This window comes from Pempheris klunzingeri, chromosome 21, assembly GCF_042242105.1.
Source record: "Pempheris klunzingeri isolate RE-2024b chromosome 21, fPemKlu1.hap1, whole genome shotgun sequence".
In the NCBI taxonomy this organism is placed as follows: Eukaryota; Metazoa; Chordata; class Actinopteri; order Acropomatiformes; family Pempheridae; genus Pempheris; species Pempheris klunzingeri.
In genome coordinates, this window is record NC_092032.1 from 12,250,034 (window position 1) to 12,275,357 (window position 25,324).

General features: G+C 42.0%; 1 protein-coding gene across 5 annotated transcripts in view; it reads left to right on the forward strand.

The window, feature by feature from the left end:
- The window catches only part of atp8a2 (ATPase phospholipid transporting 8A2), a 48,145-nt gene that overhangs the window by 13,909 nt on the left and 8,912 nt on the right, over positions 1 to 25,324 (forward strand). For 4 of the 5 annotated variants that reach the window (XR_011585862.1, XM_070852592.1, XM_070852595.1 and 1 more), the window contains exons 8-31: positions 118 to 187; positions 529 to 656; positions 1,071 to 1,182; positions 1,660 to 1,828; positions 1,950 to 2,077; positions 2,169 to 2,246; positions 2,380 to 2,468; positions 2,704 to 2,748; positions 2,916 to 2,988; positions 3,101 to 3,289; positions 3,374 to 3,423; positions 3,519 to 3,588; positions 3,683 to 3,767; positions 4,077 to 4,216; positions 5,235 to 5,373; positions 6,038 to 6,102; positions 13,481 to 13,653; positions 18,538 to 18,721; positions 19,816 to 19,926; positions 21,653 to 21,727; positions 22,146 to 22,268; positions 22,949 to 23,027; positions 23,125 to 23,186; positions 23,686 to 23,742. Coding sequence is in view for 4 of the 5 variants with exons in the window: in XM_070852592.1 (XP_070708693.1) it covers positions 118 to 187; positions 529 to 656; positions 1,071 to 1,182; positions 1,660 to 1,828; positions 1,950 to 2,077; positions 2,169 to 2,246; positions 2,380 to 2,468; positions 2,704 to 2,748; positions 2,916 to 2,988; positions 3,101 to 3,289; positions 3,374 to 3,423; positions 3,519 to 3,588; positions 3,683 to 3,767; positions 4,077 to 4,216; positions 5,235 to 5,373; positions 6,038 to 6,102; positions 13,481 to 13,653; positions 18,538 to 18,721; positions 19,816 to 19,926; positions 21,653 to 21,727; positions 22,146 to 22,268; positions 22,949 to 23,027; positions 23,125 to 23,186; positions 23,686 to 23,742 (2,494 nt within the window). In the remaining variant the exon portion in view is untranslated. The remainder of the gene's footprint in view (positions 1 to 117; positions 188 to 528; positions 657 to 1,070; positions 1,183 to 1,659; positions 1,829 to 1,949; positions 2,078 to 2,168; positions 2,247 to 2,379; positions 2,469 to 2,703; positions 2,749 to 2,915; positions 2,989 to 3,100; positions 3,290 to 3,373; positions 3,424 to 3,518; positions 3,589 to 3,682; positions 3,768 to 4,076; positions 4,217 to 5,234; positions 5,374 to 6,037; positions 6,103 to 13,480; positions 13,654 to 18,537; positions 18,722 to 19,815; positions 19,927 to 21,652; positions 21,728 to 22,145; positions 22,269 to 22,948; positions 23,028 to 23,124; positions 23,187 to 23,685; positions 23,743 to 25,324) is intronic. The other variant, XM_070852594.1, reaches the window with a different exon arrangement.

Here is a 25,324-nt window from a genome sequence, read left to right on the forward strand (position 1 = left end):
CTATTTAGAAATTAACTCAATATTCAAACTTGTCATTGACTGATTTCCTGTTGATTGATTGGATTAATCATTTTAAGCACTACGCTGTTTTGACACTACTCTGCCTCCTTTCCACAGCGAGCCACAGGCCATGTGTTACACTGAGACCTCCAACCTGGATGGAGAAACCAACCTGAAGATCAGACAGGTATGACACAGGAGGAAATCTCTGAGTCCCAAATGTGGGTTTAGAAACACCTAATACTTGTTACTGTGTGGATACAAATGAAAGAATGAATAAAAGATGTTGAAAAATCTTGGCATTGGCTTTCAGGACTCTGTATCAAATGTAGCCTTACTTCCTCCTCACATTTCACACGCAAGATCTGATCACATTTCTTGCTCCTCTCGTTTCTGTTTGACCTGTTTTTTAAAAAAAAAAATGTTATGAACCTTTCTTTTTTATAATGCACAATGTGATGATTTTGTTTGATAAAAATGCTTCCTGAATTACCTTTCAATGACTTGACATGATTCATTTGTTTCCAGGGTCTCTCGCTCACAGCTGGTGCTCAGACTCTTGAGGATTTGATGGCGCTGTCTGGTCGATTGGAGTGTGAAGGCCCCAACAGACACCTGTATGACTTCACTGGCACACTGCGGCTGGAGAGCCTGAAGTGAGACACACACACACACACACACACACACACACACACACACACACACATACATTGGTTTTTCCTTGATCAGTTATTGATTAACAATAGCAATTGTAGTGACAGAGTTGTATGCTAAATTTGATTTGTTAAAATTCTATGTCAATGGTGTCTAAATAGCTACATGGTACAAAACAGACCTGTCCAAGACAGCAGGATAACGTTTTATACATATCGTAAGTTTTATAAGTATTACATCCAGCACAAAAAGGATACGATTTTTCAAATCAGGTTTTTATAAATTATGAAATGTAAGGCAAAAAGTGAAAGCTTGAGAAATAACTTGAAAGAGGAAATTTTCTTCTGAATGCATCTATTTTACTACAAATAACTAAAAACTGCAGGTCATCCTAAATCCTCTCTTGTTCTCCTCAGTCCAACTCCCCTGGGTCCAGACCAGGTGTTGCTGCGCGGTGCCCAGCTGAGAAACACACAGTGGGTTGTGGGAATTGTTGTCTACACTGGCCATGACTCCAAACTGATGCAGGTAAACCCAATGTCTTGTCAGTAAACTGAGTATAATGTGTGAAAAATTCTGGCTTTAAAAACATCTAAGTGCAAAGGAATTTTGGAGTTTAATTTGATATTTTTTTTTAACAGTTGTAATCCTCCCTCCTGGTGAACTTCACAGGAATAGTTTAGATCTTTTAATTAAATGTGTGACGCATTCATAACTGGGAGCACATCCAAGCCGAGAGGAACTTTTAATCCCCAGTCCCAGTGTTTGGATTGCTGACACATTCTTCTGCCAAAAATGATTAAAGCATTTTAATGGAGATTATGCTTTGAATTGTGTACGACAAATTAAATTAGTGAAGCAAAAGTGTTGCATTGGGTGCTACAAGTGGACTTTTACTCCCAGGAAAAAACATTTTAACTCCATGAAACCTCATCCAGCACCATATTGATGTGAGTGGCTTTGTGTTTCTCACTTGTTGTAATCTATCACTTGTCCACCTCCCAGAACTCCACCAAAGCACCACTGAAGCGCTCTAATGTGGAGCGGGTGACCAACATGCAGATCCTGGTTTTGTTTGGCATCCTGCTGGTCATGGCCCTGGTCAGCTCTGTGGGTGCCGCCATCTGGAACAGAGAACACACCGAAGACGCCTGCTGGTACCTGTCCCGCGCTGGTGAGAATACACACATACGTATCACATGTCGCAGCCTGTAATTTAAGTCTCCTTCCAATACTGAGGACTTGATACACACTTTAGGAGTCAGTAAAAGGGAGAATATTGTGTGTTTCTGCAGGCGACATCTCCACCAACTTTGCATATAACCTGCTGACATTCATCATCCTGTACAACAACCTGATCCCCATCAGCCTGCTGGTCACTCTGGAGGTGGTCAAGTTCACACAGGCCCTCTTCATCAACTGGGTATGTGTGTTTTGTAATGCACGTTTTCAAGGCGCTTGCTGTAAGTAGTCAGATTTTCTTGATCACATCGCTTGTGCTTTGTTTTTCTCAGGACGTAGAGATGTACTACTCCGAGACAGACACACCGGCCATGGCTCGAACATCCAATCTCAATGAGGAACTGGGCCAGGTCAGTTCCTCCCCTTCTTATGATGAGTGGCTGTAAGATGGAAGTAGGAATGGCCAAAATAACCATAAAATACACACTCAGTCAATACATGCCTGTTAAAATTACCTATTGTCTGTCTGTCTGTCATTTCCAGGTGAAGTATCTCTTTTCCGACAAGACAGGAACTCTGACCTGTAACGTCATGCACTTTAAGAAGTGTACCATTGCGGGGATTACATATGGGTCAGTCATCTCTGTTTTTGTAAATTCATTGCTGCCTCTTACCTCCTCCTGTAGACGAAGCCACTTACTAAAAGACGATTAGTTCTGCTCCAACTACTTAATGTCTCAGACTAACTTTTAGTTTAGAAAAAGCAGCTTTTAATTCCGTTGATTGAACTCTTGCATGCTTAATCAAATGAACTAATCAACTCATCAACTGATTCTTTTTGCAATACAACCTCACTCATCAATGCAGCCACTTCCCTGATCTTGACTGTGATCGTTCAATGGAGGACTTCAGGTTAGTGACCTTCTCCTTCAACCCTATCGCATGTCTTCCCCTTTCTAATATTCTTTTCCTTGTTTCAGGCTCTGCATGCCTTGAGAAATACATGTGATGTGAATGATAGCGTCATAATTGACAAAGAGTTGACAAACACTCCTAAATTGCTTTTTGTTCTCTCACAGCAATCTGCCGTCCAGCACTAATAACTCTACAGAGTTTGACGACCCAACGCTCATCCAAAACATCGAGAACCATGTAAGCGTCTCTTAGCTTTTCTCATATTTCTTTATTTCAAGCAAACCTATTCTGCCCAAAAATGACTGGAGGATGCTGTTAAAAACAATGTCCTATTCGTGTATGTGTTCAGCCTACATCACCTCAAATCTGTGAGTTCCTGACAATGATGGCAGTGTGCCACACGGTCGTCCCAGAGAGAGAGGATAACCAGATCATTTACCAGGCCTCTTCACCAGATGAAGGGGCGCTGGTCAAAGGGGCCAAGGGACTTGGCTTTGTCTTCACTGCGAGAACCCCGCACTCGGTCATAATCGAAGCTGTAAGTGTTTGTCTGCGTATCTTACTGCAGTAAAAGCTACTTTTCTGCAAACTTGGGAGCTGACACGTTTGTTGTGTCTTTCAGAGGGAGAAAGAGATGAGCTATGAGCTACTGAATGTGCTGGAGTTTTCCAGGTAATATTCCCATAAATGGTTTTTCTCAGTCTGTAAATGACACTGTAATATAAGACCGTAGTGTTTTAAAACTTAAACCACTGCTTCCTTGACAGTAACCGCAAACGCATGTCTGTGGTGGTGAGAACCCCCAACGGGAAGCTACGGCTGTACTGCAAAGGAGCTGTATGTTTATCTCATTAGAAATTTAATTCAGCACCCAGACTGTCTTTAAACATTTTTCATTTAATGCTGAATTTCTTATTTTGTTATTTTCCAGGATAATGTCATTTTTGAGCGTCTGACTGAGGCGTCCCAGTACAAAGAAATAACTGTTGCTCATCTGGAACAGTTTGCCACTGAAGGTAAGAAGACAGAGAAAGGAAAGGAGCGGAAACCATAGTTGAGCTTCTCTCTGTTTAAAAGATTTTTTTCTCTGGATAGCCATTTTACTTTATGTTGCCTTTCCTACTGATTTGTTCTCAGTTTCTGCATTAACTCTCCTCTACCAAAATGTCAAGACTTGACCTCATCTTTCCTGAGTTTCCTCCATTCTGTCTGCTTCTCAACACTCAATGGAAAAACATTGGATTACTCCCTCCCATTTAAAAACAATAGTCTATCCCTGCACCATGATCACACTGATTGTCGTGTCCTCCTCCCATCCGCCCCAGGCCTGAGGACTCTGTGTTTTGCCTATGTGGACCTGGAGGAAGGGGCCTACCAGGAGTGGTTGAAGGAGTACAATCGTGTCAGCACCGTGCTCAAAGACCGCGCTCAGAAACTAGAGGAGTGTTATGAACTATTGGAAAAGGTAAATGCAACTCTCCAGTGATGTGCATGTCTTAAAATATCTGAATTATAAGAGTCAGTCTTAAAAACTCACCTTAAAGTGATAATAGGGTGTTAATTAAATGTTTCTCTATGGAGCAGATGCAAAATACAGTATACATACACAAACACATGCTTCATGTTTGCCAGCAGGTGGCAGAGTGGCTCCATTGAGTCCCACACCTCAATAAACCTGGTGCTCCTTCATTACTCATCATAGTCACAGTCAGATTTTCCTTTTTAAGGTGTGTGTGTCTTTTTCTTTTTGCAAAATTTAAAGACAGATACTGCTCCTTGCTAAAAGGATGGCATTACGAAAATCTTTTATTGTTTTTTCAGAAAGGTGGAAAAGTCAACAAAATGATAAGAGATGTCAGTTGAGAGGATGTTCAGAAGAGAGTTGTACTGATATGTGGGAAAACCAAGGGTTTAGCGTAGCAAGTTGAGGTGAGAAAAAGAAGTGAAGAGGGGAGAAAAAAAAGAGGAAGCACGAGGAGGAGGGGAGCTCAGACTGGGAGACCACAAGGGTAATTACCTGCACCAGCCTGCCAAAAGCCCCATAAAACTGGAGTCAACAACACAGTAGTGTTAAGTTGTGTGTCTGTGTGAGTGTTTGTGTGTGCGTCCGAGTGTGTCTAATGAGGGTACACATGCATTTAAATGCTGAACAAATTAAAGCAAGGGGTGGAAAGGTAATGGGTTACTTTTTGGCACAAAGACACAGAGTCGGTACAGAAGTCCAAACTGAGCTGCTGTACCAATTGAACTGAACTCGCTGGCATCGTTCTCACTCTCAAATTAGATATGGATGATGTTCTCTGGAGAGAAAGAGCCCTCACATACAGACTGGTGATGCTTGGCTGGATTTGTAGCCTAAATATGATTTATTTTAACCTACTTTTCTCCCTTCTTCCATATTTTGTTCCCACTCCCGTTTTCAATCTTCACTTTTCAAATTATTTCTCTCTTTTATCTGTCGTGCTCTTCTGTTCCAACAACAGAACTTAATGCTGTTGGGCGCCACAGCCATAGAGGACCGTCTCCAGGCTGGCGTGCCAGAGACCATCGCCACTCTGATGAGGGCTGACATAAAGATCTGGGTCCTCACTGGAGACAAGCAGGAGACGGCCATCAACATAGGTGAAAGCATTTAAAATAAACACCAAAATGTGAGTTTAATGAGTAGCACAGCTCTGCCACAAGCAGTTGTTAAGTAAGACCAGCGTATCGGATATGAGGCTGCTTGAAGTGGAGCATGTGCCAGTGGTGTTGGGAAATCCAGCGACGGTATGGAAGTCCCCTGTTAACAGCAGCAGAGGGGGAAAACTGTATGTATTGTGGCGTTTATTAAATCATGGCTAGAAGAATAGTGGGTATTGTGTGGGCTGTGAAATGCCAGACGTGTCCAATCTCTAAGTGAAATGTGTCTGTGGCCAGTGTACGCGGAGTAGAAGGGACTTAAAGTTGCACAGCAATGACATTGGTGTGTTTGGTTTCTCTTGGCAGTCGTGGATGAAGTTGGTGGCAGATGTCCACAAAAAACAATATTTACTGAGTAGCCACTTAGTTTTAAAAGTTGAAAGATCCTCTCAGAATATACTGTATGAATCTTGTTTTATTTTCTTTTACATATCTTTATACAATTAATCTACTCTTTACACCTGGATTAGTATTCAGAATCATTGTGAGTTGCAAATCTAGTTGAACATGAGACACTTTTTCACCTGTGTTTTGAGTTAGAGTAAATTTAATCACTCTCCCATCCCCCATTCTCTTCCTTCCACTATCTGTCTCCGTTTCTCAGGTTACTCCTGTCGTCTGGTAACACACGGCATGTCCCTCATCATCGTCAACGAGGACTCTCTGGATGTGAGTACGCCCTCCTCTTCCTCCTTCGCTCACGTCTGTGCACAGTTTGTACAGTATCGGGACTCATGGTGTGCGTTTGTGTGTATACAGGAGGGAGGGGGTTAGGTGGCATGGGTCTTCAGTGGGTTACCGTGGGAACTAGGGTGTGGTCCACCGTCAGATTGGTGGGTGGGGCTCTTTGTGTGCTCACAGGTGCAGGTAATTAAAGTCTCTGGTGTCCCTTTTGGAGATGAGGGATGAAAAGAGACAAGAACTGAACTATCGCTCCTTTCCCTCTCCTCACATACAGTATCTGGCTTTCAATGATTGCACACTAGTAACACTTGTGTGTCTGTCTATCTAATCTATTTCTTGCTAAATCCCTGCAGAATGTTCAGACTGTTTATGCTCTCAGTCTAATTATGTTCCTTTAGCTATTTAGAATGAGATCAGAGATGTGTGTTATCTCTAGATTAGATTTCTACCCCAGCTATGTCTTCTTTGCATTCAGGTTTCATGTGTGACTGCTTAAACCTAAGTGGCTTTTATGACTGTCATGTGTCTCCGTGTCTGTCTCTCTTTCACACACTCCCAGACTCCCACATGTGTGCTTACACTCAAACATGTATACAGACACACAATCACAGTGTGTTCACTTTTACAGAGTTTGTTTATATGTGAGACTGGGGAGATTAGACCTCATAAATTTTAAGCGCAGGCAAAGTGTGTGTGCGCTCTTGTGTGTATTTGTTTATGGGTTTGTGTGTGAGTGCCTGTTTGTGGGCCCAGAGCGTGCGTTAAACCTTGATGGAGAGACATCTATGTTTACATTCATAATTTTCGTACTTCATGTAAGCCATTCCACAGATGGCGGGTGTCTTGAACTGTGAGCTTTTAGAGGGATTTTATTAGTCTATAGCATGATCATCATGAAATTAAACCTCTGTGTGGTTAACATTGCATCCAATTGGAATCCAATGTGAAAGAATTTTAATGTTGGGCATGATTTAAAATGTAATTACTTGACTTCACACCTATAATCACTTTGCTTTCCCGTATTCTGTCAACTGCTAGTAAAAGAAATAGTTGTGATTTTTACATTCACATGCATCAAAGCGGTGTCTGGAAGCTCCCAGACTTTGGGAACTGGAGGTCAAAAGCCAGACAGCGTGTAAGGCCACTTAGACGCAGGGTAAATTGAGTTGGACAGGGTGAACATTTAATGTCAGAGTAGTAATTAAGGTACTTTAGCCTGTGAATTGCTTATGCAGTTAGTAAAAGAGGATGAAAGCCAATACAGTTAGTGGACTGTAAGTGGATCGTTCGTAATGCAGTTTTGAAGTTTTTGTTAGCAGCATGTACATGTCACATAATGTACGGTTCCAGTGAACAGTTCAAAGTCTGATTACTGTCTGGTCAATACAGTCTGGGTCGGAGAACAATATATTTGGCTTTAACAGCTGATAACCCTTTTTGGCCCTGCTGTTATTGCTTATACATATTTGAAATTCTTGTCTATAAGCTTTAATTGCAGCCTGTCAACCTCAGAAAACTCTTCTGCAGAGATTACACATAGACGTAGGCAGGCCTAATAGCACATAAGACAAGAGTTTTTTGTGATCATGAGGTCTGAGTATTTAATCCCTTTCAGTTGAAATTTTCAGGCAGAAAAACATCTCTCCTACAGCTGAATGACTTGTAATGAGGCAGGATGTACTATAGCAATGACGGATTTAGGCCATGCTGAGAGGTTCTGACTAAAGATGAGACTTCCAGTATAAACAAAGGAGACTGGTGAGAATGGTGAGTAAAGTGGCTGAGCTGATTAAGTCTTTTTATCATGGAGAAGTTGCATAAACACTGTTTCTATGATAATGGGCATGTTAAGATATACATATTCTTAAGAGGGAAAGGCAGTGTGATGCAGTTTGAAGCTTTTTTTTAATGCGAAATACAGACAAAAGCTTTCTGTTCAGCACACTTCATTTCGTAGCAACTTAAAACAACTTGGTTCTGTAGGGAATGCATCTTTCAGCTGGAAATCCTGGCGTCACTACACAGTAATAGCAACCAACCACCCTGCTGATGTGTCCTTGGACTGGTTTTTGAATCTGTATCAGCTCTGTGGAGAGGGGGGGGGACTCCTGCGGAGACTGTCATGCAAAACAAAATGTTCCTTGTAGTTGGTATTGTTGAAGAGCTTTAAGACTAAATACATTATTATCATTCAGAGGGTTCTTTTGAAACACATTTCTATATGGAGACGCAGTGACAGGAAAGTTGAGAGGGACAGCTGGTTGACATGAAACACAAACCATGCGTCATGAGTTTTCACATGACAAGTGCATGTACACTTCCAAATGGGTGTATATGCAACGCAGCAAACATGGGACCGAATAAACAATATGACAAACTGATGCAGCAAAACCCAATTATTAAATGAGAATGATTAATGCCGTTTCACATCCACTTCTACACAAAACACAGTAATGACATCCCGCAGACAATCGGATACTTGCCATTCGAGAAGAAACTCATGTCATGTGGAAGAATGTAGAGTGCTTGCGTGTGCACGTAGTGTCACAGTCAAGCCTGTCAATCCGGGCAACTTCAGAGAGCTCTGGTGGTCGGTGTAGATCAAAGCGACACTGTCTTCAGAGCAACGCTTATCATGCACTTAAAATAACTCCCACTGGCTCAGCTTTTTCATGCACACGGGCCTGTCTGAAAGTGTACCCTCCAAGTGAGAGAAAACAGAAGCTGCTTATCAAAATCTCACCTCGACCTTGACCTGTTGTCCCCATTTTTAAAAATTGTTTCCCAACTTTTCACTCTCTCACTATCTCTAACCCTCTTTCATGCTGTTATCGGTGTGAAGGCTGATCTGTGCGGTGGATCTTGCCAGTCTTGGCGGCAGATGCAACCCCCTCCCTCCCAAGCTCATTCTCCGCTCCATGTCTCCTTCACACCACTACCTCCACATCTGTCAGCACCCTCTATGCACAGGAAGCGACTACACAGTCTCTGATGTATGGCTGGGATGAAATGTGTGTGTGTGTGTGTGTGTTTGTTAGAGGGAGAACAGGAACAAGCAACAAAATATGTGTTTATCTTAGTGGAAGCGCCGGAGTGTGTTTGTGAATAAAACAAGGGGAGTGTGTATTGTGCTTCATGTAAGAGATAGACAATCTGGATGGAGAAAGAAAAGGGGGAGAGGAGGGGGGAGATTTGGCTGAGCCATGTGAGGGCGATGAGTGAGCGGTAATGTGATCTCCTTTTGGTGCTCCTCCTCATCAAAACAAACCCTGCGAGCAGTGCCTCCTGGGTAAACGGTTTGCGACCGCTGAAGCTGTGACAAGCGCCATCTGTCACCTTCAGATCACATGCCACACACAGACTGACACAAATCTTTGCCTTGTCTCCTTCTGTTTAGTCAATACCGAAGGACACACATACAAACGAATGGAGAAGTCTCCCTCTTTATTTCTGTCACACACACACACTGTTTACCCTAAATGCAGTGGCACGTGATCACCCTGATCAGCTTGATAGTACTGAATATACATTACATCTAACTTTCCCACAATCCCCCTCTCCCCGTCATGCTGCCCGCAGTACAACTCTTAAACAAACAACATCTCTCTTCTGCTCATTAATCATCTTTATGCACGTATACACACACACACACACACACATTTTGTAGTGCCTCAACATGCATGCTCTATTCTGGCAATTTTATAATAGTTTTTTGTAGTTCAGGCCTCCCACTGTTAAAGTCCACATGTGTGTCTAGTGTGTCTGTCTTTTTTTTTAGTGCACTGTGTGTGTGTTTTGTGTGTGTGTGTGTCAGTGTGTGTGATTCTGGGTGGATGAGGATGTGGGTGTTTGCACAGATGCACAGTTTGATAATTAAACGGTATATTAAATCTCATTGGTGACAGAATCTGCACTTTAAATAGGAGCGTGTCTTTCTCCACCGTCTTTTCACTCAGCAGCTCTCTCTTTCTCTTTCTCTCTGTCTCTCTCTTATTCTTTATACCCTTTCTCATTTATCTTGCTTAGTGCTTTTTTGTATATTTTATACTCTGCCTATATACATTTGTCATAATACCGCTAGCGATTGAGCTCCCTTTGACTATAGAAGGTGGCCTGGAACTAATCAGCGTTTGGCCTTCCTCATCCTCACTGTGTTCATTTATATATAGATTGATACTGTAGATAGCGAGGGTATGTGTTTGTTCTTATGCGTTTTATGGTAAAGTATGGAAAAGGAGAAGGTGACCTGTGATATCTCAAACTGCCTCCATACTCTGCCTATTTTGTGATCCAAATATAAACCTGATAAAGGCAGAAGGAAGGGCCTGTGAACATGCTTTACAAAGTATGTGTGTGCGTGTGTGTTAAGTTTCCGCCCTCTTCAAGCTCAGATGCATATGAAAAGTAAACATTTAGTTTGGAACATAAAAATGCTTGCTAATGAGATCTCTCATAGTGCAACTGGTGTAATCAAAGAATTAAGCAATCTTTTCCTCTACGGCCTCCAAAAATAGCACTTAATTTAGCGTGAGAAAGAGGAAAGTTGCATAGTAATAGATTTTCATGTTTGTCGTCTTTCAGAGAGTGTTAACAGATCATAGTGGACCTTTTTGTGAGCTGTTTCTTTTCATGTTAAGTCAGCATTCTTTGTCATGAGGATACAGTTAGGTCTGGACTTGCTGTACTTGAGTAAGTGGCTGCCTGTTAGCTTTAAGAGCTAACTAGTGTTTGCACCTTAGTTACCTATTTTAATCTTCTATAGCTCCCTGCAGACTTAGCATGGTTATTATCCTGGGTTATCTTTGCAGCCGCTAAAGCTTTGACCGGACCTGCTGTGACAAGTCGCTGTGGTGTATTAGCACCTCACTGCTGGGCTGGTGAGCTGTTTACATTCACTTGAGCGTTGACCCGTATGTGTGACCCTCCTTTTTATAATGTGAAAATAACCAGGGTTCATACTGTGGTGATTTTCAGGCACAACTAGCATCTGAGCCATTAATATATTCCCCTAAATAAATCGTACAGTCGATGTGAAATCCAAAGCTGTCCCCTCCCTCATATCATGTTGGAAAGAGCTTCACAGAATCAAGCCCCATGCAGAAAATTGTGCAAGACTTGACGCATCAACACCCACCACTCCAAATATGTGTCATGCACTGTGTTTTTATACAATCATTTGTCATTTACGTGCTGTTTACTTTGTACTATGAAGCTGAGGCTTTTTGTGTCCATTCCTCTGTGATGAGGTGAGGACAAGCAGGAAAAAAGGAGGTTTTGTCAGATTCTCATCTCTCACATGTACATACAGACACCACCCCTGTGTACATACATGCAAACAGACACACTCACACATGCACACACGTGTTTCTCTCCTCTATAAAAACACGTGCACATCGCACACACACACAGACACTTTGAGTTTCAGAAGTCTGACAACCTGTAATCCCCCTTTAATCCTTTCATTATGTTTTTGTTTTCTTTTCCCCTGTTTGGGGAAAAAGGTGAATGCAAACAGGAATTCCGGCATACAAAGAAAAACACACAGCCACAGGCTGAGAAAACAAGAGCGGGGAATTTTTGGGAAGAGGAGGGACACACGTGTGCATCGCTGTTTGGCAAGAAGAAGAGAGACTGCATTGTTCATATGACTGTCTTACATACATGTATATGTGAGCATATGTGTGTGTGCTAGCGGTGTTGCCTCTTCCACATCCTGATCAGTGGACAGAGGGGTCATCTCTCTGCGGGTCACTGGACGCACTCAGGTCTGATGGCTGCCAACAACCCACTGTGAGAGACGGTGTAGATTCTTAACGGCGCCAAATTTTCAAATGTTTATGCACTTTTGTGTCTTGAGTTTGGTGTTATGTTGCTGATTGCTACGTGTTTAGTTGTATTGCGCATGTTTCCACAAACAATGTCCGTTATGGGACATCTCATTTTACGTCACTCCTTGTTTATTATGTGTATAAGCCACACGTACAACTTACAAAACAGTCCCAAGGCAGACAGTTAGTGGACTCTTTGCTACAGTATTAGACAACACTTGAATAAAACATTCTCTTTCTATCTGTTTAACATTTGAGTGACTTTTAATGGGCTTTAACCTGGATTCACATGGTGATCTCCTTAATGTAAAGATCTCTGAGTAAACATTTAGTCAGAGATGGAACTATTAAGTGGATATACATATTATTTCAACATTTTCACTGTTCTTACATAGTTTAATGTAAATTGACTGAAAGCTATTTTTTTTCCTTTTTATTTCTAACTGGATGATCAGTAAAACTTCTGTTTAGCATCTAAAAGGTACAGATGGACCACACAAGCATGATGCAAACTGAACCTTGAAATGTTATTAGACCATGTAAATGCTAACATTGGGATCCCATGGAAACCATAACTTCAGTCAGTGGAAATGAAGAATTCAGGTGTGTGTGTGTGTGTGTGTGGGCCTGACTGGTAGCTTGTAGCGTGCCTGCTCCTCCACATGGAATTCATTACAACTCCTTGGGATGTTTATTTTCTCTATTAATCCCTGTTCGTCTATTATCAAGAGCTCCATCAAACCTGCCCTAAACTACTGCCCTGCAGACACGCTGGCATTTGCACACACACACATGCACACACTTACAATTTGCCATTAGAAATAGATGATTCATTTTAACCCTGCTTTGACATTAGTCCAGCTGTGTGGTGTGTTGCAGCTTTGTGAAGAAAACATTTAAGATTTCATGTTCAACATACCCGCAGGACCTCGTTGCATCAGCGTGTTGTGATCATTTCTGGAACAACTGTGAACTTTATATTGGCATTCTTAATTGTTTAGTGTACACAGAAGCAAATAGTTTTTCCCCAGATGAAAGCCGCCTGTGCAGCCAGGAGCACATGTCTTCCAATTACCGCAAGTGGTTTTGATCTTTCAACAAATTGGCCTGTATGTTTTGATGTGTGTGTGTGATTTGTGTTTTGACCACAACTCCACAAAAACCTGAAAATGTGGTGACTTTAAAGGGCTGCTGCCAGATCGCACAACAAAATGAGTGAGCTTTAGAGTTATGATTGCTTTAGGGTGTAGGTTAGGATTGAAGACTGGCCCTAATCAGTGGTGAGGCCGCAGGGTTAGAGGATAGGATTTCAGCCAACAGCATTTCCTGATAGATCCTTATGTGCACCAATGTGTTTGTGTGCATGCAGACTTGAGCCAAGGGAAGAGATGTTGCAGATAAATTAAAAAAGCATGTTGATCATGTGTAATGAGTCTTAGTTTAGTTTGGGGGATAGAGGGAAAATATCTTGACAATCCTCTGTAAATATAAGGAAAAAGTCAAGCCCTTCTCTCTATGTCCTTGTCTCCTTTCAGGCTACTCGTGCCACACTGACAACTCACTGTTCATCCCTGGGCGACTCGCTGAGGAAGGAGAACGAGCTGGCGCTGATCATCGATGGTCAGACGCTCAAATATGCACTGTCCTTCGAGCTCCGTCAGGCCTTCCTCGACTTGGCATTATCCTGCAAAGCTGTCATCTGCTGCCGGTAGGTAGGACACATTTATGGCACACACAAACACATGTTTGCATACATAAACAATTTTTCTGCCCAGCTCTGGAAAGCTTGGAAAAATTTGAAATTCTGAATTCACAAACCACATAAATATTTAAATTCAGTGTTTTACCTTGTTGGCGATTAAATCTTCTTTTGTGCTGCGAAATTAAAATTTTAAACAGTTTCTGGCTGACAGAAAATGGTTGAAAAATATTAATCAATGTTAGAGTCGATGGACTGATTAATATTGAGGAGGAGCATTTATTTATACTAAAACATGGCGTATAAAAATGCTTGCTGCTCATAAAAGGAGAAAAGCGGAAAATCCAATGAAAACACACACAAACATCATAAAAAAGTACAGTGTGGACAGTCTTATGACCAAAAACTGAAACAAATCAGCAATCTACAAGAAGTCTGGAATTTTAATCTGTCAAAAGAAGAAGCACCCTGTATCAGAAAAAAGGATCATTGTGGTGTTGTGGGTAAACCTCTGTGAACAAATGACAATTTGGCCTTACGACTTTTGATTTACACGGTAATTGTCAGGCAAACCCTTGCTGTTTTTGCTGCAGTTTGTCCTCCACCTGTACACTTTAGCCACAAACTGTGCACAAAAGTAAAAGGTGAGGGTGTGAGCTGTGATGACACCTTGGATATCATCTGTAATGAATAAATGAAGAAGCTTGACTGAGTTTGGCTGAGTGCTGGCAGGAGGAGGCGGATGAGAGTGGGCTCCTTTTTTTAAAATTAAATAATCCAAACACTGACTGGAGGCACCTATTAAAGAAACAATGTACACAAAACACAGATAGATTCTCACACTCTTGTATGCATAACAAAGAAGAGTCAGTGTGTGTATGCATGTGCAGGCCTGTATACCTGCGTGTATGTGTGTTGTGTGTAAAGGTTGCTGGTTGCCCGCAGTCAGCAAATGAACAAGGGTGATAAAAGCCTGTCCCACTGCACAGCAGGAGTAATGGTAATACACTACACTGCATGGAAATGTCAAAGCCATGAGTCACACACTGCTGGTACCCCTGGAATGGGCACTAACACACACACACACACACACACACACATAGTCATCATACATTTCCATTCATACAAAGTGCACTCTGTTCATAGATTGTTTACTGCATGTTCCCTTTTTTGGTCATGTTCCATTCAGGACCAGCTGTGATCTTTTAACAAAAGAGTTTCCACTCGTCTTTTGTGTGTGCGTGCGTGTGTGCGTGTGTGTGTGTGTGTGTGTGTGTGAAGCTAGGAGGGAAGTAATTGACTCTCCCTTGCATATCCAGGCCATATCCGGACTCAGGTCTCACAGGCCTTGCAAACAGCCTCCAGCTTCCTTTCCTCTATCCTTCACTCCATCCTTCTCTCCTTCTCTCTCTGTGCACCTCTCTCCATCCTCCTCTCAGATTCTCCTTCGCTACCCTGGCTAAGACTGAGTATTGAACATCAATGAGTTTTTCATATCGACCAAAATTTGTCTATAGAACCAAATATTGAAAATATTCAAAGTACTGACAGATGACAACGAATGTAGATCTGTTTCATAGTTGGTGTCTGATTTTAAATCATTTTTAAAAGGGTACTCAAGTGTAGAGGAGCAGGTGTTCATATTAAAAATCCCTTTATTAATTACATTAAGGAATTTGATGTCTGTAAACTGAAAAAAGGGGTTTTGTAGATTTATCAAATTAAGAAATTTGTATTTTGCTCTGTAGGCCAGTGGGTCCCAAGCATTTTGGAAATAGCCCCTTTTAGGTTGCCTTTTCATGGCTGGAATGTTGCGCTTTCACGTTTGTATAAAACGTGCAGTGACTGAATCAGATGAAGCCAGTGTTGTTGTTCCTCCTCTGAGCTGACAGCGGAGGTGGGTGCAACAGGGTGGGTCGCCATAGTAGGGAGATAAAAAACTATCCAGGATTTCACACAACAAAAAAACAAAGATTAGTGAAAAGAAAAGAAAAAAATACGTATTTTGTTGAGAATTAGTCCCGACCTGCATGCTGGGAACCACTGCTGTAGGTGATTCCTGTTGTGAGTGTGTGTGCGGTGCATCCAGGGCACGACACTGCTAATAAGGTGCTTGTACATAATGAGCTTTAACCTTTAAGTATAGAGGTGTCTGTGAGATAATGTCTCACTTAATGTATGTGTGTGATGTTTCACAGTTTGAGAGTGTGTGTGTGTGTGTGTCTCGGGGGCGGTGGAGTCAGGGTGCCCTTGTACGCATGGCTTCCTGACTTCACTGTGCGTTTGTTTATCAGAGGACTTAGCGGCTGCTTATTTTCTGCTCAGTTCCACCGTGAAGAGCGGCGGGAGCCTTTCATCTCTCCAACGGCACTTTACACAGTTCCAGACACTGTTAGCAGTGTTTAGACTCAGACTCAGAGTTTAGAGGAAAGGTAGGGTGAGACAGAGCTAGAGATAAAGAGAGATTTGTGGTCAGAGGCATAGACACGCACTTCAGTCACAGAAACAGGAAAAACAAAGAGCAGAGGTTGATCCCATCCTTCAGCGACGACTACAGAGGCTTGGACTCTCTCTGAGGTTTTCCCCAGGAAACATCCTCTTGAGTGGAGTCGAGGGGGGGGCAGGAGGATAGTGTGTTTGTGCATGTGCGTAAATTTATGGTTTTTGCACACACCCATGTATGAATACTAAGCAGACCACCCAACTCTGTGATTTCAGCTTGACCGGGACATGATCCTTCTTACATATTCATAAAAGACAGGCCATCTTTATGACCTGTGGGCTCCAGCCGGATGTGTGTGCACGTGCATGTGGAGGGTCATACATCTGCTCATAATTTAATTTTGTAATATCGTTATCAAAGCATCATATTGTATTATGTTTGCATGTGATGGCTAATGTAACTGCACATAATTTAGTTTTGTAGAATCATTATCAGAGCACTAACGAACATGGCGGGGATTTGGTGCTGGGAGAGTAAGAGCTGTACTCAGCACACACACACACAGACACAGACATTGTGAAAGTGACTCTTGTTTGAAGTATTGACCACACTTTAAGTGGATAGTCCTGTGTTGATACTTAAATTACCATCACCTAATACATCATTGGGGCTGGGGTAATTATTATAATCAGGGAAATGTAATGTAAATATTTGATATGTGGATTTGGCTTAATCTTTAGTAATGCAGCCAAAAGGCAAGAAGCTGATTGTACCTGTAAATATATGAATTTGCGGTAAAAATTTTTTTTAAAAAAATCACCTTTTAAACCACAAATATCCCATCTTAAGATACTTTAAAATGCCTTTGTCTCATACTGGACATAAGCCACTACAGTTGCAAGTCCTGTACTGTGAGAAATATAACTTGCTTTGTTATACAAGTTTAATCCCGGCCCCAGTATCCGCTTTCTCCCGTGTCTCCTCCTTTGTAGATATATTTGTTTTCACCGTACACTTGCAGGACTCATGTGAGTGACATGAGGAACACCCCCTCATTCAAAGTTTTGAAAGCAGAGATGCAAATTCAAGCCCAGTCATTGGGTTTTTGAGAGCATCAACAGTGTGTGGGGTTCGATTTTTTATTTTATTTTTTTTCTCACAAAAGCACTGCCCTAGCAGTCAAGTATGATCACTACCTGATATATCAATTCCTCAATGATTAACTAATAAAGCAAAAAGCTTGTATACAGATGTATGCAAAAAGCAAGATTGTATGAAATTAAGAAAACTTCTTCTGTAGTCTTTTCTTCACAAAATTAACAATGTGATCCAATAAAACTTTCAGAATAGCTACTAAATGGAGCTCATGGTCCCGTTTCCGAACTCAAGAATAAACTTTCAAACTTCTGTGTTTTCATGACAAACTTCCTCTTCTGAAGAAGACCATGGACTAGACAATGGACCTTGTGGTAAAATGAAAGAAGAACTTTTAAGTTGAAAAGCAATGTTTTTCTCATATTTTTTCATATTCAAATAAGCTGAATGAAGAAAGTAGCTCCTTACATGCATAATGTATTAAATTACCATAAACAAATGAGTCCAACATTAAGAGACTCTTGATTTTTGTTTTTTATTTCCAGCACAGGTCAAACTTAAACAGCTTTAACAGTTTCCTTCCAAGGCAGATGGTGGAAGATATTAAGGCTTGATAAGGGAAAAGCCACCTCCAAAACCTCTTTGGTGAAGCCAAACGGAAAGAAATCGGATGAAGCTGATTCAACACGTGGCACCATAAAATGAAAAAATATCCACAGTGCTTGAGCAAATGCAGCATAATGCCTCACTATCGTCTGTCCGTGTCCCCCGAGGGAGACGTCTGTAATCGAGCCTCCCTGGGTCCTTCATTGTCAGTGAGGAGACAGAACCGGTTATAGACAGGAGGATCAGTGATGCAGGTCAAGAGGGTGGAGTACCACTGGAAGCTCCCTGAACACACACACACACACACACACACACACACACACACACACTCTGGGGCACACTGTATGCGGGCACGCACAGACACACACCACTGTGAGCATACACACACATATAAACGATCAAACGAGAGCTACCCAGCGTCTTATTAGCAGAACAGTGAATCATTGTTTCCTAATACCTAGTGAAGAGCAGTAAACACAGGCCTGCTGTGTGTGTGTGTTTGTGTTTCTGCCAACCTCTCATCCATCCCTTTAAACTCTTTCCCACTTAAGTTATTCAGGCTTTATTCTTTTTTCCTAACTGCTGGCATTTTTGTTTTTCCTCCATTATCTCTAAATGTAGTCCTTGTTTTCTTTTGTTCTCACAGGATTCTTTCATCTTCCACTGTTCCCACCCTGTAACATACAGCTGTAAAGTTTTATAATATCAACCAACCACCTTTTATTGTTCTCTTTGTATTGTTTCTGCAGGGTGTCTCCGCTGCAGAAGTCAGAGATTGTGGACATGGTGAAGAAACACGTGAAGGCCATCACGCTGGCGATAGGTGACGGAGCGAACGACGTGGGCATGATTCAGACGGCTCACGTTGGAGTGGGGATCAGTGGCAACGAGGGCATGCAGGCCACCAACTCCTCTGACTACTCCATAGCACAGGTGGGATGCCTCTGCAGCATGGAGACATGCAGGAGATGGTCAGGGTGATACAGATACGCTACAGGCTTAAGTGAACATAGATAATGGATTCATGCTTGGCTGTCCACTCTGCTTTAGGCGAGTCACTGAATCCTTACCTGCTGTCTGTTCAGCTGATCCTGATCTTTGACCTCCCTGCAGGGGGACAACTGAAAGGAGAATTTACTTGCACGGGTCACTGAAGTATCATGTTATCAATACAAACGGACAGCTCATCACAAAGTCCACAAGGAAATGCAAATATTTGTATGCACTTAGCAGTGGCAGAAAGTCATCTTTTCCTGCTTTTTCAGGGGGGATTTTACATAAACTATTGAATAAATGGCCATTTTTAACTGCTAAAATGTATTTGATGTTATAATTTAACCATTAATCACACGTGCTTATAATAAAGGCTGCTCAAGGCATCATTATTCTTTTAGCCAAAATCTCTCCATTGTTTAAATAAATAAACTGTCCAAGCAGCTCATAAGCTCCCATTGTTGCTAAAATATGAGTCATTTGATTTGTTGATTGGCAGTTTTGATTGTTGGTTAATTATTGAAGTCATTTAATAATGAAGAATGACAAGCATTCTCTTGTTTCAGCCTCTTCAATGTGAGTAATTCCTATCTTCCTCTGTTTTATATAATTATAAATTATACAGCTGGTTTTGTCTGACCAACAGTGCAAAATCCAATTGTAATTGTGAAAGATAATTGACAGATGAATTGATAACTCGAATATTTGTTATCTGTGTGGCCGATAACGACAACTAAATGAAAATGTGAACGGGATGAACTCTCCTAATTACCGAGGAGTCTTATCTTTTCTGTCTCCATCTTGATACAAACACGTTCTGTCACTTTCACTGTTTGAGTTGTTTATCTCTGAGCCTTCGGGCGTCTCTCACAACTTATCTCCATCAGTTGGCCTCCTTTTGCCTCAACTTTATCGTCTCCCGGTCACATTCTTGATATTCTCTCTGTTTCCTTTCTGTCTCAGATTTTCATTTCAAGCCTTTAATTTTAGTAATAAATCCTGCTGTCTCCTCTCTCTCTGTTTCTGATTGGTAGTTCTCCTACTTAGAGAAGCTGCTACTGGTCCACGGGGCGTGGAGCTACAACCGTGTCACCAAGTGTATCCTCTACTGTTTCTATAAGAACGTGGTCCTTTACATTATAGAGGTAGGAGCTTCACCACCACACACTCTGTCTCTCTCTCTCTCTCTCGCTCACACACACACACTCACACACACGGTTACATTAACAGAGACGTTTTGCAGCTGTTTGTCGACATGGCTGACAGTGATGGACGAGTTGCCCTTCTGGTGTCTGCTTTCTGTCTCTTTTGCACACACACACACATGCTCAGAAAAAATGTGTGTTTAGATCAGCAGTGACAAGACCTTGGCTCCAAGGGTTGACAGCTTTGTGTGTGTGTGTGTTTGTGTGAAATGAAGGGGCACACTGCAGCCCTGGCCTGCATGTTATGAGGGGTATTTGTCAGCTGTGCTCCACCCCCCCTTCACCCCTCTGTCTGACATTAAGGATGCCAGCAGGTGCAGGTCGTCATGGGAGCGGCAGCCTGTAGCCTACTGTCCTGCTCACACCACCACTCTGCCACCGTGTGTGTGTGTGTGTGTGTGTGTGTGTGTGTGTGTGTGTGTGTGTGTGTGTGTGTGTGCGCTTCCATGATTATCTCACATGATTGGCTCCCTGCAGAGCACTCTAGGCCAAAGGTTAGAGACTGTCTCTGTCCACTTGGTGGAGACAGAACAAGGGGGATGGGTGTGTGTGTTTTTGTGTATCTAACCTCACCCCTAGGCTGTATGCTCCACTGTATGCCTAGGAATGCCACAACTCCCACCAGTGGCCCCAAACATTTTCTCTATCTGCGCTCAGATCAACGTGTGTCTGCTGTTTGTGTGTGTGTGTGTATGATGGCGTTAATGAAGGTTTCCCCAGGGCCAAAGTGATATTTAGGCAGTCAGACATTTAGTTTCGGAAAATGAACTTCCATAAAGTCAGAAAGTGGCTTCAGAGTCAACCACAACCTGTGTGAGGAATGCATTTAAAACTTCCTGTCAGAAACTTACTGGAGCTACAGGAAGCGCAACAACTTTATTAGCATATTTTATATTTAAAAAAATCAATGCAACTTTGCCAGATGTATCGTTATGCTTTGGAATAATTACTGTAAACAAATGGGATCGTTGCCTCTTGACCACTGCTGCTCTCTGTCACACTCATATTTGCTTCTTTTATTGAAGGTTTTTACTGAGGAGGATGCATATGTTGAAAACAACTTTTCCTCTAGCCTTTTCATTCATTTTCTCTCTGTTTTTATGTTTCTAATGTTTGACACGGTAGAGGTCTTTAAGCTTAAAATCTTTTTTTTTTTTTTTAAGAGCGACCTCACCAGGAGAGTGGGATTAAAACTTTGTCACAATAATAATTGCAAACAGGCGATAAACAGGCAACTTTAACGTAACAATACACTTAGAAGTAAACGCATTTACAAAGAGAGTTGTTTTTCAGATTTTAAATTGAATTTGAACAAGAAGAATATTTGCTCTTTTTTTCTATTTTCTGCTATACAGTGATTAAACAAAAAAATTGTAGCTCTTCTCAAAGTCTTATATTTGTATGCATGAAAACCTTCATTCACATACCTGAATCTTGCCAGATGTGACAAGTGACCGGGAATGTGTAGGATTTTTATTGGCACTATAAAGTACAATATTACACACTAGTCGAGTACATTTTATCACGTGTCCATGTAATTTTGTAAACAGAGGCACAGATTTGGCCTCCTCTCCCTGCTGTTGCCACTATCAGTACCTCCCTAAGGCAGATTTACCCTCCGCTATTGTTCCACTGATCCACTCTCATCCCTCTCTTTGTGTCCCAGCTCTGGTTTGCCTTTGTGAACGGGTTCTCTGGCCAGATCCTTTTTGAGCGCTGGTGTATAGGCCTCTACAATGTGGTGAGTACCCGCCCTCGCTCCCTCTCAAACTGTCTCACTCTTTTCCATTTCTCCTCTCCCTACCTCGGCCTCACACCCTCCCTGTTTTGCATAGTTGACGTCAAGCAGTGTCTCGCTCTCAACCTATCTCTCAATCAGTCTCTCTCTGCTTTGTCTCCTTATCACTGCTCTTTCTGAAAGCCAGAAACGATTGTATGCACAAGTGTCCAAGATGTGTTTTGGTGACTGCTGTCAGTACTTATGAGTGCAGACGCCTCCAGGGTCCAAATTTTTAACACTGCGGAATTCCTTTTAATGTCGACAGTCTGATATGAACTCCGATTGTCCAGCTTGTCAAAGTGTATGTGCACATGTATACACACTGCTCTGTGACTATGTGTTGTAATGGGTGTGTGTGTGTTTTGCGTGTGTCATGCAGATATTTACTGCACTTCCTCCGTTCACTCTGGGCATATTTGACCGGCCGTGCAGCCAGCAGAACATGCTTCGTTTCCCACAGCTCTACCGGATCACCCAGAATGCCGAGGGCTTCAACACCAAGGTACATGCACACGCCTTTACAACCCGCATTGCCCCTACACACACACACACACACACACACACAAACACAAAAACCACATGCTGAATCTTAAATCTCAAGGCTATATCTGACATTTTCTATGCTCTGCATTTGACTTGTCATGCCTTGTGGCTCGTCTGTGATACTGATGAGTGATGCCTGCTTGTTTGTTTGGGACGCCAGCGAGTAAACAAGAGTGGCATGGAGACTGGGATGTTTCCATGGCAACCCCTAATGAGATTCATAGGGCCAGAATAAGGAAGTCTTTCATTTTAGAGGGTACACCAGCAACCCAGCCGTGTGTGTGTGTGTGTGTGTGTGTGTGTGTGTGTGTGTGTGTGTGTGTGTGTGTGTGTGTGTGTGTGTGTGTGTGTGTGTGTGTGTGTGTGTGTGTGTGTGTGTGTGTGTGTGTGTGTGTGTGTGTGTGTGTGTGTGTGTGTGTGTGTGTGTGTGTGTGTGTGTGTGTGTGTGTGTGGTGCAGGAGGGCACTTTTGATGGCAAGAACACAGTGGAAGTTGTATGTAACTGTGAGGAATTGCTGTTTTTTATGTGTGTGGGGGTGCAGGGGAATATATGTGCTTTGGCATTAGCTTGCACTGACTTGTTTACCTCTCTTTTCTCCCCTTTCTGTCTCACTCTCTCTCTCGCTTTCTGTCTTTCAGGTGTTTTGGGGTCACTGTATCAATGCACTGATTCATTCAATTATACTCTTTTGGTTTCCACTCAAAATGTTAGAACATGGTAAGTGACTTGCTAGGATTAATTCCTTTATATTCCCATAATTCTGTCTCGTAACACTTTGTCATGAGGTGTGTGTGTTTGTGTGTGTTCTCCACAGATTCTCCCTTCAGTAACGGTCAGGGAAATGACTACCTATTTGTTGGAAACATGGTCTACACAGTAAGCATCCTACTTGTCATTTTTATGCGTCTTTCTGTTTATATTCTGTTTTTATTCCTGTGTCTTTTGGCATGCAGATTTGTACTTTTTTTTTTTTGCACTGAGCAGTATTTGTGTACACACCGGCACTGTGCTGCTTGCTCAGAGCCGTTATGAGTCTCCAGTCAATCTAGTCTTGTCTAGCCAGTCTGTCTCCCCTCCACAGTCATCCATCTCTTCTCTCTATTCACATCTCCATCTCACAGTCTCGCTATCATTTTACTCCCTACAGTCTCATGTGAATGTCAGCAGTGTTTATTTGTTGTGGTGTGTGTGTGTGTGTGTGGACTACAGGGGGCTGTGGGGGTCCTGACTATTTTAACAGGCATTGCCGAGTTTACTATATAACATAAATGTTTATTATCTCCACAGTCGCCAGCAAACTAATCCTGTTTCTCTGCTTTTTATTTGCCCTCCCTCTCCCGTGTGTGTGTGTGTGTGTGTGTGTGTGTGTGTGTAGTATGTGGTAGTTACAGTATGTCTGAAAGCTGGAATGGAGACCACCGCTTGGACCAGGGTACGAACAGTAATACACTCTCATATGCCACACCACATGTGCTGTATTTTACTCAACCGTTGATAAATAAAGACATGTGGGGGTGGGGGGAGCTCTGAGGATGTCAGAGTGAGGTTTTCATGTCACCTGGTCTAAATGCCTCATAGTCAGGAAAGACTTGGGAAAAGATGTGGCTTACCTTGATCTTGTGGTAGAGGTTTGAGGGTTCTTTAACTACAGTTTCTTGCACCTCTTCTTCCAAGGAGTTCACACATGGCTACAATTTTCCGTTGCTCCTGTTCAGTATTTCCAACTTGTCCACTTGCAAGAGAAAAAAACTCTGAAAAATGTCAAAATGTTGATAAATTAACACTTTCAATCAGAGGCTTTTAAAGAGACCCTGTGGAGTTTTCTTGTAAACAAAGTTATGTTTACTTTCAGCATTTCTCATCAAAGCGTTTTTTATAAATCGTCGTGTTCTAAGAAACGTGTCCACACTGTTAACTTCATTATAAAACATTTGCAAAACCAATTTTTTAAGTATTTTAAAATCCAGCATTGTTTACATCCATGATTACTAGCTTGCTGTTGTCTTCGTCCCTGCCTTTGCTGTCACATTGGAGCATATCTTGGTGTTTTACCCCCCTCCTGTTGATCAGTGGATTAGCATAACACTGTTGACAGGAATGGGTGCCGCGTCAATCACGTTCATGCTCAAGATAAAGAAAAAGGGGACTCCACGGCGCTACTAGAGGTCTAAAGCTCCACAGGGAACCTTTAAGTGTTGAACTTGCTTGAAGAGATTAAATTTGCAAAGGACGAATGAACGTCGTCATCCCTCAGACAAAGCACAGCAGAGGAGAAAAACAGACCAGAAAACAGTGAGATTACCATCTGTTAGATGAATAGTACATACAGAAAAATAAGAGCGAAACAGATTTAATTTAACATAGTTAACTTGAAGTCCAGACGTCCTCATTCCCTTCAAAGAATGTTTTATTTGAGTCATGAGAACTACATTTTTACACTCATCTATATGGGTACGGCGAGTCCTACTTTCTATGGACAGGTTTCTCATTCATACACATCAAGGATACAGGCACTACAGTGTCATAGCTATATGTTCACGCTGATTCTGTTGATTTAAACAATTTGCCAGTTAAAAAAAGTAAACTTGTGTGAATGCAGTCACTACACGCCACAACATACGTCAGCTCTAACTAGCTAAAACTGAGCTTGGATTTCCATGGGAAAATGGCAGATAGTGTAGCCTACTTAGTGTAGTCACTACTAGTAAGATAGTTCACGCAATTTGTGAGAAATTACCTGTGTTGTTGCCAGACCATAAACAGGCTGCATGGCACTGACACCCCAACCCCCTCCCACCACACTAGTATTGTCAAAATATATCAGATACTAGATATACGTCAGATGTCTTCATGAACTTTGCCTCAGTAAAATGGTTGACAAAGTTATGTTTTAAACAAGCAAATATCTGAACAAAGATCTTAAAGTGATCTACGCATCAGACCAAGTATTTGATTCAGACTTTTAGTGTTGGAACAGAGTCAGCAGGGATGGATGTAGAATTTAACACAGCAGT